The sequence below is a fragment of the Triturus cristatus genome, chromosome 8 (genome assembly GCF_964204655.1).
Source record: "Triturus cristatus chromosome 8, aTriCri1.1, whole genome shotgun sequence".
NCBI classification, from domain to species: Eukaryota; Metazoa; Chordata; class Amphibia; order Caudata; family Salamandridae; genus Triturus; species Triturus cristatus.
Genome location: NC_140591.1, coordinates 1,596,873,602 through 1,596,885,473, shown reverse-complemented (window position 1 = coordinate 1,596,885,473; position 11,872 = coordinate 1,596,873,602). Strand labels below are relative to the sequence as shown.

Sequence of the window (11,872 nt, the reverse complement as noted above, 5' to 3'; positions counted from 1 at the left end):
TAAAAACTGAGAGTACTTCATAAGGGACATTTTCTTGAGAGAATGTGGCCCAATTGCTAGGGTGGTCGACCTCAGAGCTGGGGAACCGTGTTTGAGTCACAGCAGGGACGCTCAATATTCTGGGCAAATCACATAATCACCCCTTGCCTAACAAATATTAATGTGTCTGTAACATAACTGGTGCTCATGTAAAGCGCTCTGAAACCTCCGGGTCTAGTTTGCGCTATATAAAACTCCCCCCCAAAAAAATTTGAAGCTGCACAAGACTTTTTAAAGACTCTACAGAATGATTAGATTGACTAGGGAGATTAGAGTTTAAATTTAGATACATATCTATATATAAGGGTATATATATATGTATATGTATGTATGCTCGCTCCCTGTGTGGCAACTGCATGGATGCAATTCCATGGCACCATTTGTCGATGTGTGAGTCTCTTACTAACATTAGTCGGGGGCAGGCACCACTTTGGGGAAAGCTATGCAGGTAGATGTGCAGAGTGTGAGAATAGGAGTGAAGAGGGCAAGGACATGGTGGGATGCACAAGGGTGGAACACAAAAAGAAATGTTAGTATCAAATTGGTTTAGATTTCTTCTCAATTTTAACAATGGCATTGTTCTATGTTGGCAGAGAGGCTCACAAAGGGGTAGTCAGAGTTGTATCTTGAGATATGAAAGCAGCGAATACCAGGTGCACATTTTGTGCTGCTATGTGTCATGTTTTCACAAAAAAACCATTGGAAAAATATTAATTCTAAAATTGCTAGACTTTCTATACCTAAGTTGATTTAAAAGGCTCAGTTTGCTTCTGCTAATGTCACCTGAAGGGAGATGGCTATTTTATTTAGAGACACTTTGAAGGTAGACTTTCTATACCTAAGTTGATTTCACAGGCTCAGTTTGCCTCTGCTAATGTCACCTGAAGAGAGATGGGTATTTTATTTAGAGACACTTTGAAGGTGGGCATTGATAACACTGTACAGGACCCTCTAGGGAGATGACTCTTTGGTCAGTGCCCGGGTTGGGACTACTGTGTGCATTTTGTATGAATTACTATGGTCCTATTTCTGAACAAATTGAGACAAGGGAGCAAATGTATTCCTTTGCTCTCCACTCTGGAATGAGAAGTGCTATAGAAGAATAATAGAGTATCTAAGCCTAAAACTGCAGGATTTTTTGCCACCTTTAAGTCTGATGTCCGTTTTATTGATGTGTGGCAATTTAAATTTCTGATATTCAGACAATATATCGATTTCAAAGCACAGTGCAGCATACTGACTAGATTTTTTTTATCTCTCAGTTTCTGTAAAGCTTAGTCTCAAATTATTAAAAATAGTTTTCTGACCATGCAGTAATTTCTCTTTATTTTGCATGGGAGCGGGATCCCTCCATAAGGAGAAGGTAGAGTTTTAACAAACTTCTGCTGTCAGATCTCGACTGGTTTGCAAGGACCCGTTGGTTGGTGATGAGGTTTTTCCAAATTAATTTGAACACTACTTCCCTGTTGTGCAGTTTCTTACAGTCATATTTGTCATCCATTGCTGGTCATGCCTTTTCTATTTTAAAATTGTTGTTTAAACAAAAACTGAGAGATATCAGTAGCTGGTATAGACAGACTCAAGGTGGTTGTCATTTTGATCTCCTTGTAACCATCAGCAGAAAATAGAAAAAGAGACTGGGTTCCGGATTACGTCTAAGTAGTGGGAAGATTTCAGCCAATTTAGCTATAAGTTATTTAGAGCTAACACGTTTAGGTGAATGGGGTTTTTCTCTGGTTGGCTGCTCTATTAAAGCACTAAACAAATGAATAGGGTTTCCCCTCTGTTAGTATTCATAGTTTTAGATGTCATTTAGAGGGAGAAGGGGATTGGTTTCCTCTCATCGGTATTTGGGCTGCTCTGCACAAATTCTGGAATCAACTAACAATCTAGCTGAGCTTACTTATGAACAAGATTTGTATTAGAGCCTTTTACTATTTCATTTTAAGAAGTGATACTCTAAGGAATGGCTCCAGTTCTTGATTGTTTTCATTACCGGAACATGGGTTCAGGGGCGGCTCCTCTAATATGACAGAGTGGCGTCGTCCCACTGCTACAACCAGCAGATGCATGTACAATAAAATGATAGTAAAGCAATTAATAAAACTGCTTTATTATCATTGTGTTTTACAATGGAGCCAAAGCCAGGTCTTGAGAGCAGGGTCATCCTGTGAGGGACAGCAGCAGAAGGAGCGCTGGACAGAGGGCACTGCAAGTGCGCATGTCTGTTGGGCCGGCCATCTTAGGATGGCCAATCCAAAATGCACCCTTTGATATCTCCGGGCTGTTGATAGGAGATATCAGCAGGGCTCAGGAGCCTTGGCTCTTAGTCTATGCTGGAACGTGAAACCAGCCCTTTCTGTCCTATCCCAGTTCTTCTTTCATGCTGGGTAATACCAGCATAAGAGCACCATCTGGATTGGTGCAGGGGAGTCTGGGAGCCTGTGTGTGCATTGTCAGGAGCTGAAGAGGCATGGAGGTAACGAGGCGGCAGGCGACAGGCTGCAGGTAATTTTTTTTTGTCCCACACACTGCCCCACCACTTTTCCCTGCTAGCGGCTGACAATGCGCAGGTTCATATTTATTGCAACATCTTTAGTACATTCTCTGATATTGCAATGGTGGAATTTAATTGACCCACCGCACCTGGTTCATTGATGCAGTAAAATAAATTGTATTAAATATTTTGAACATGCATACGCAAAAAGAATTATTAAAATTAAGAAGATTATTAGCATCTGGTGTAGCTCAGCCCCATGTAAATCAGCCTCTTGAGAGTGATTGTAATAGGAGGTTTGCTTGGAAGGAATTCTGTATTACATTTGTATTCATACCATATCTAGGCTACTATAACTTTGATAAAAACAAACTTACTGCTATAAGGTTTTAATGCATTTCTCTTCGATTATTGTTTTCAATTTAAGGTGCCATAGTATGTATGTGTCCTGTTTTTGAATATACCAATAAAAAAATTATGCCAGTGGGAGAATCTAGTCACCTCATAATTATGCGTCACATGTTATATTTATGGCTATATTTGTGCAAGATAAATGTTTCAGCTATAAACAAATTCATTTTGTCGCAGAAGAATTTGTCACTTTTCATATCTTGTCAGGTGTCAGCAATTTTCTGAGGGGGAAGTTGTATAACTAAGTAAATGAGGGAACTATGACTAAGCACAACACTATTATCATGGTGGTGCATGAGTAGTGCCCCTGCAGCAGCAGAAAGCCCTGCTAGGTAAAAAGAGAGCGACTAGAAGGTGTGAGAAGCCACCGTTAGCAATAGTTTATTGCAGACCTTTTATAAAATGTTATCTCTTCATATCAAATGTGTGGAGAAGGGGAAGATGGTGAGGAAGGTTCCATTTTTTCTAATTCTTTCTGCTATTGTACAGACCAAAATTTCACCAGAGTTTTGAATATCAAGATATTAAATGTTTGCAAATTAGTAGAATATTGGAGCAAAAACCCTTAGGAAGTCCATATCAATGTTTTATGTTCTGATATATGACCACAGAGAGCCCTAATTGATGACCACATTCACCTTAATTTACCAGCAATGGATCTCGGTCTAAAATAAAATCATTCAAGCAATCTCATTGTACTGTCATTATGAAATGAGTATGTTACTGCAACATAGTCAGTTATAGATATCAACAGCCTCTTTAGCCCTTGCATAGCTGTGAAAATGTGCTGAGCTGCTTTATAGTGAAAAACTATCCTATTTGTGATCTCAACTTCATCATAGGTCTCTGATCCTTGTCAATGTAATGTTTCCCAGAAGCAAAAGGTCTTCTATTCCAATGTAGTGTAACACAAAGTATTGCTGTACATCTTCCTGATGCCATGGTTAATCTCTTTCGTCCTCACACCATAAACTAAGGGGTTTAAGGCAGGTGGCACAATCAAATGCAGAACATTAAGCAGAATAGCAAAGTCAGGGGACACATGCTCTTCTGATTTGTTTGTAACAGCTAGCACCATCAAGGTAGAATAGAAAAACAAAATAAGTATAACATGGGATGTGCATGTGCTGAAAGCTTTCGATGCTGCACCAAGCGAGTGGAGCTTTGATACTGCATAGATGATCAGGCAGTATGACAGGCAGATCAGGATCAGGTCAACACCCAGCACGGACCCAGCAACAACTAGCTGGTAAATGCTATTGAGCCTTATATTACTACAGGCAAGTTTTGCCACAGCCACATTTGCACAAAAACTGTGTTCCACCACATGACTTGAGCAGTAATGAAGTTGGGCAGCAAATATTGGCAGAGGTAAGGCTAGGCAGGCAGGTCTCACAAATGTGAGCACCATAACTTTCATGATAAATCTTTCTGTGATAATCGAAGCATACCGCAGTGGGTAGCAGATGGCAATGTAGCGATCGAAGGCCATAGCCAGGAAAATACCAGACTCTAGCCCTAGAAAACAGTGAACAAAATACATCTGAGAAAAACATGCTGTGGGACTGATGCTTCTATCATTAAACCAAAAGATGGTAAGGATTTTTGGTGTAGTGACCAAGCTCAGGATAAGATCAGTCAGAGACAGAGCAGCGAGGAAATAGTACATGGGCTCATGAAGACTTTCCTCCCTGTAGATTGTGGCCAGGAGCGTTACATTGGCCAGAACAGCAAGAAGAAGAAGAAGTGCCAGAGGAATGGAGAGCCAGTGCTGCCAGAATATGAACCCTGGAAGACCAACCAGGATAAAGTCTGTGCCCTCCGTCGAACTAAAATTGAAAACCATCATCTCTGTTGAGCAAACGTATTGTGATTCAATCCTGAAATTTAGAAAAGGGAAAGCATTAGTACATTCAAGTTGAAAAAATGCAAAAGAAACATGCATATTACACTCCAGATATGTAGTCATCAAAGGCACGTTTAGAGTTGGGGTAAATTTACATTCCAGTTGATCCTCAAATCCAGAAGGATATCCTAAAATCACCTAGTGCAGATCCCCTTTCAATAGAGCAGACTTGAAAAGGCACAGAGCAGGTAGAGAGGAAGGCTCAATGCTTGAAAGGGACATGAATTTCCCATGATTACATAGCAAAACCCTTTCTCCACCTATTATCAAAAACCCTTAAGCAATGCACCACAAATTTATATTGCTCCTAAAATTGAGGTAAAGACTTAAATCTAAACTTTGACATATAGGGACCCTTGAACGCCAGCACATGTAATCACCTTCATGATCACCAGGGTATGAAGTTCCTAGTAAGTACAGATTTGTCTGCTTAGGTCAGTTAAGTTCCACAGAGTCTGCAGGGGGCATTAATCTGTAGGAACGAATGCACTCACACACCTAGATATGGGTCACACTTCATCATAGGGCTTTTGCTCCTTGTCAGGCCAGTACTGCAACGCCCGATGGGCACCCTCAATGGGGGCTTTTTACCGGAGACCTTTTTATAAGCCAAGTGTGGGTAAAATAGTAGATTGGTGTTGATCATTGAGAACATTTACCCACTGAGGGTATAACTCAGGACTCCTCGATTCAAAATACAGGGTCAGTTGACCTGTGTTAGTGATCTGACACGTGAGCAGTTAAATTGCACAAACACTCTCTTTTAGAAAAATAGAGCGGATATGCCGTTCTTACGCACTCCTGTGTATCAGCACATTGGAAGACGTGCTCACGCTGATGGGTCTCCAGTATTTAACATGTCTTCTATTAGCATTGATTGTAAGCATGTGTGTCTCATGCAGTTGAAGCCCGGTTTCAACAACTAGAGTGGAAACACTCAGGTCTTACTCCATATTTATGAGGCCATGCAAAGCCATGCACGCCTCTTAAGAAATGTATGTACTTATATTATAGAAGTATAGGTGGCTGGGTGTGTATCCGCTGAACAGACCATACCGCCATTGAACAGACCCTCACTACCATCAACGGCACCGCCACACACATACCGACAAAGCCAGCATCAACAGACACAGCCCAGATACAACAAACGTCTGACCCACAGAAACCAGCACCAACAACAGGCACACCCATGACAGACATACACTCCCTCTCAATACCAACCCTAGCCCCCCTAATTTACATAATTGAGGAGCCTGGACTACCCAATAGATGCCCCTTTGTGAGGAGGTTTCCTGGCACTGTCATATTAGGATAGTGTTTTGGCATAGCATTGTGCTGTGGCACATTTCTAAGCCTAGGGACTGTTCATTGGCCTATGTTTAATTTGATGAATGATTTCATCAGTTCGTTAAAACTTTTTCCAGTTTGGAAGACATTTGTCCTGCCATAATATTTTCAGACTATTTGATGTATAGTTATCCATGTGTACAAACAGTTGTATTTGTTTGATACCTGATTGGTGATTGAGTGAAAGTAGTTAGTATGATGTGCCCTAGGACCCAGTGCTGGAGTCAGACAGGACAAGTGTAAATGTGGGATGTATGTCTAAGTGGGTTGACATCCAGATCATGCAGAAATTGTGTTGGGTGATATGTTATGTGGTAAGTATTAAATCTTGGCCCTTAATGTCAACATAATTGAGCTTGTCCATCTTCCTATGATGTTGGTTGGGTATGTGTTTAATGTGTTTTAGTTAGAAATGTGTGTTTCCCTATGTGGAGGGTGTCAACTTGTCATCTCTTTGTATAGTTCCGCATATACATGTGTCCATTTTGCAGTGTTTACCGTAGAACTACTTCATCTAGATCTATGCCACATGCTGTAAGTGTTGTCTTTGCTTTCATAAGTTGCCCCTCCCCATTGGCCAACACATGCCTGGCACTTGGTTATGCTATTGTTTGTCCCTGATATGCTTCTGTTGCCAGGTCGAGTGCTCACCGAGTTAGTCTGACATGTGCAAAATGCAGTGTGCACCACTGCTGCAGACTTTGAGTGTTCCCCCTCATAAAGGCCTAGATATCCTGTAGAGAGTGTTTTCATTGTGCCCTTAGAATGTTTCTGAGACTGCTTCTATGTGATCCCATTGAGTAACATTGGTGGCTGTGATGTGGGATATATGTGAGAGCTGACTACAGATTTATAGCTGAGAAGGTGTGTTTAACTTTGGGTTAACTTTGAGCACAAATCCATAATGATGTTACTGTGACGCCATGATGGGAGCAGGGATGCGTGCATTGTGATCTTCTCTTATTCACAACAATCTTGGTCGAAGTTGGAATCTCAAGGCCTCTTGCTAGTTGTAGTCGGTTCAATGTGGCTTTCTGAAGTCTTGATAGCTGCATGACTAGTGACGATAAGTATTGCCATGGCGGAAAAATGAGAAAGGTCAAGTGCTATATGTGACAGAGATTGATAAGTGTGATTTTGTGGAGGAGGTGGGGTTTTGCAGAGGGACCGATTACAACAGGTAGTTGTGTGGCTTGCTGCCAATTTCGTTCACGATGGGGTCTGTATTAGATGTGGTCAAGAATATAGAGCAGTGGCAGGATAGGTAGGATGGGGCCCATGTTAGCACAGGACATGCAGAGGTGAGTAGAGGAGAGTTTCTTCCTTATATCCCTCCCTTTCTGCCATCTGAGATTCCGTGGTTGGACAGCCATGCTTATGCCAGCTGTGAAGCAACTTGTAATTGGGTGAGCCGTCTCCCTTGTGGTCCAAGCCTCACACAGCCTTAATTGGCCCTCTACATGACCGACACGCTGTGAGACTACTGGCGGTGTCAGTGGAGCGGCAGCGTGCAGCAGCAGTCCTCACACAGCCAAAAGACAAAACTCGTGATAGGGTGGTTGGATTCCCGAGCTCACTGCAATTGCCACACCATTGCCTGCACAGAGGTCTATAAACTGCCAAACTCGCAACCAACTCTGTAATTCATTAAGTTGTGAACTAGAATATTTTTTGTATATCACAAGCAGCTCATGCTGAGAGGGCACTAATGTGTTTTTAGAAACAAGGGGACCCAATTGTCAGGGACCTTGGGTATTCCATATTCCCTGCTGTGACCGGCTACAAGTAACTCATTACTCCTCTCTACACTAGACTGATGATAGAATTCTCAGATTGGCTGAGGATAGGTCAGCCTGACAGACACTATTCTTTTCAGGTCAGGCAGCCAGAAGCTAGACATGTCCTAAATGCACAGGCTCCTGGCTCTCTGAGCTGAACTTTGCTGTGCTGAAGATGTCACAGCTCCTGTCGGTGTGATCACTTCAGCTCATAAAATGTCCCCTGTGGCCCTCCCTCGTCATTGATAGCCTTGTATCTTGGCACTGTAGTGTTAAGCCCTCTAGTGCCCACAGCCGAGTGCCTATCACTGAGAGCTCACCACAGAGTGGGTGGGGTCAGCCGTCTCTCTGACCCCATCCTAACCTGTGACGAGGTAGGGACTGCTAGCTCCCCTCATTAGCTGACCTAAGGTAAGGTAAGCAGTCCCAACCCTCCCGGCACCTCAGAGGCATCCCTCTCTGAGAGCTGCAGCAGTGTTGTGTTTTATTGCCTGTTTGGTGCATGTATGCACAGATGTATGTGTATTTGTGAGTAAGTGTTGTGAACGGGTGTGTGTGCGTCTGCATGTGAATGTGTGGGTGTGAGTGGGCATGTGTGTGTGGACCCCCTGACCCCTCTAAGTAGTACTTACCGGATGTCACTGTTTAGTTTACTTGTAGCTGTACGCTGTTTGATAAACAGTGGAATTGGATGTGGTATCCTACAAAAATCTTGTTTTGTTCTTCCCCATCATTTGTGGAATAGTGAACTCCTTTTTGATGTTGGCTAAGAAAATGTCTGGTAATAGGGTTGTCAAACATGTATGGCATGTTAAAAATTGAAAGGGTAATAGTGGATGGTGTGCAGTTATCATTATACCCCCAGGTTATCTCAGAGATGCCTCAGGCAGTGTTTTGATCCTGGACATAGGTACAATAATACTGTTGCAAATGAGAACCTATGACAAAAAGGCTACTGTTAGTTGTATTAGTGCCTCAGCTGTTTCTGATTCTTCTGAATCATGTTCCTACTCTGATCGGGTGGTAACTGATTTTGCAACCAGTAATTTCTCCAAACTGTTTCACCAACAGACTTAGAAACAGACTCCAAATGAGGAATCAATTTAAGTGTGCAGAGTCGTATCCAAAACTCCTTGACTCATGATGAGTCCATGCTCTCTTTGTGAATTTGTAAAAAAAAGTCAATACAATGCAGGCCTCTCCTGGTGGCTGTCAGGCCTCTTTAAACCTACATTGTCTGTTCCACATTATCCATCGTGTTCGCATGTATACGATGTGAATCGGATCCAAAACATGTAGTCAGTAGTTGAAAGTAATGCTACCATCACCATTTCCCACCATGTCATTAGAGCAGGTTTCTGGAATTGGCAATGAGTGACAATAATGTTACTCCCTATTTGGGGCGTAGCATTGTTTTGTTGGTAGTGTTTTGTCCAGTGCTTTTTTGCAATGTGTTTTGTTTGTGCTGCATTATTGCAATGTGATGTTAGGTTGTGTTTTATTTTGTTTTGTTGTATCCTGTTATGTTTTAATTGTGTCTCTATGTTGTTTTCTGTCAGTTATTGCGTTAAGTTTTGTTTACTTTAGATATGTCAACAAATCCTGCTACATGTACCTGAAAAAGCAGCAAATGCATTTAACGTTCCAACAAATGCAAATATTACCTCTTGTTAAGGTGATCAAATATCTCTGCTCTACCTTTTCAACTATTACCAGTTAGCACAAAATTGTAGCAGAAACTGTGTCTTAAATTAGCACTTCCACTGCTCTCTCGTTGTGGTATGCTACATCGAGTCTGTACTCACTGTTGTTTGGACTGCCAGGGTGGGCTCTGCTCAGCAAACATGTCTCCCAGAGAGCAACACTCTGCCTAAGTAATGTCATCTTAAGGATTTTGGGGGCCCTGGGCAAGATGTATTTTGGGAACCCTGTTTGGAACAACCATGGATTATATTACTCATTGTCGTCACAAATGGTGCCAAACAATACAGAATGACACTTCAACTTTCATAAACATACTCACACAAAAGCAGTTGAAATCTCTTGCCCTATGGTCAAGAATCCTTCAGAGGACATTGAGTAGAAAAAGACAGTGTCAGCTGTAGAGGTGAGGAGGGAAGAGGAGGAGAGGCTGAGACAGAGAAGAAGACAGAGTTGAACTCAACAGAGGTGAACTAGAGTGAAAGTTTATTTTCTCACAAGGCCTTTGCAGGGGCGAGCCCTGGGCAATTGCCCCTTTGCCAACACCTTAAAATATCTCTGTACCTATGCTGTAAGCTAATCCATACACCACAACAGATGCTTCAACACTAGAAACATCCTGTTCAGGATCAGTGCATTCAGATACATGGACATGGGAGGAGGGTGACCCTGACGGACATCATTGAAGATCAGAACAAAGCACCCTCGGCTTATGATTCCTCTCAGGCATTCTGTGTTAGGAAAAAGATGCACAAACGCCTCTGTTCACTCAGCACACTTCACGGTTCACAATACCTAAAGTGGACATGCAGTGTGTGACATACTATTCCCTAATCTATCATGCATCTACCCCTGCACTTGGCCACTGTTATTTTGCTGCATGCAGGAATCTCTGGTTTTACCTGCCTCACACTATTGTACAGTCTTGGCACCACCTTATTCTATGTATTATGAATGTTCTGCTTCTTGTGCTAAAGTTTGAGCAGCAACACAATTAGATTACTGGGGTTGCAGTTCATACTATTTCTGTGTAGCAGTCAGTTTTGAATGTATTTTTCATGTAGTTCACATTTTTACTTCTAAACACTAAGAGGCATATTTATCGAAATGGTGGAGTAGGTCCGCTGCGCCACAGGGAACAGGCAGGAATGCACTGCTTGTATCCAGTATGGTGCATTCCTGTCCTATCCCCCTGCACTAGCACCGTTTCAGCAGCCTAGTGCCAATGCAGGCACCTTTGCACCATGGTGCAAAGGTGCCCCTGTTACAGACAGGAATGTTTTTGTGCAGGAAGGGGCATCATCCGGCCTAAGAAAATCCATAGAGGTGTTTCCTCTTTCTATGTTGCTGCAGATAGAGAAACAAATGAGGAGAAATAAACATATTTCTCCTCGGTATGCCTAACCAGGGTATGTATAAGAATTTGTTGCATTCCCAAGCTTACAACTCCTTGCTACTCTGGGAAAGCACAAGAAACCATAGGAGTTGCATGGGAACACCCACCGCAACACGCATGGAATGCAACACTTGTGCAGAGTAAGGCAACACAGTGATTTGCACTGCATTGCATTACTCCATATTTGTGAAGCTTTTCAAAGCCACGCAAAGTGGCTTTATAAATATTACTTGGGGCGTTGGTTCATGCATGTACCTCCTAAATATGCCCCTAAGATTCAACAGTTTGTCAGCGGTTCAGCTCCTGGGAGTCATGTGAAAATCTCTTTCCTTTTCGAAATGCAGCCTGTATCGAGAAAGGGCAGAGTGTGCATGACTGTTTTGGGTGGCCCCAAAGGGCCGACCAAAGAGTCATTGCACCCTCAGGAGTGGGCACACCACTCCTCTCCTGCTCACAGAGCAGCCCCGCCCACCAGCCCACCTGCAATGAAACACAAAATGGTAATAATAGGAAGTTATTACCATTTTATGTTTCTGCTTCTCGCGCTGCGAGAAAGCAGTGGGGCAATGCTCCTCCACCCTAGTGGAGGAGTGGCTCCTGGCCCAACGCGTGTAGTTTAGATCCAAGAAAGGATGTCACACACACAGTACCACTTACGTCCTGGCCGTTAACACTCTTTACTTGTACTCACCCTAAATGTTTGCTGTAAATGGCACATAATTATGCAATATATTGTAATTGTTTAATTTCTGGAATTTTTCGCATTGCGAGTGCTAGGAAAAATTACAGAAATTTTG

The 11,872-nt window shown here is 42.5% G+C and overlaps 1 protein-coding gene across 1 annotated transcript; it reads right to left on the bottom strand.

Moving 5' to 3' along the window:
- Window positions 1-3,836: 3,836 nt before the first annotated feature.
- On the bottom strand, window positions 3,837-4,796 carry LOC146806284 (olfactory receptor 56A4-like). Its single transcript, XM_085623931.1, has one exon. The coding sequence runs from the start codon at window positions 4,794-4,796 to the stop codon at window positions 3,837-3,839; it is 960 nt and encodes a 319-aa protein (XP_085480057.1).
- Between the last annotated feature and the right edge of the window lie 7,076 nt (window positions 4,797-11,872).

What these genes read in the sequence shown, in the direction of transcription:
- LOC146806284 (XM_085623931.1), bottom strand. Translation starts at nt 4,796, where the DNA reads ATGATGGTTTTCAATTTTAGTTCGACGGAGGGCACAGACTTTATCCTG.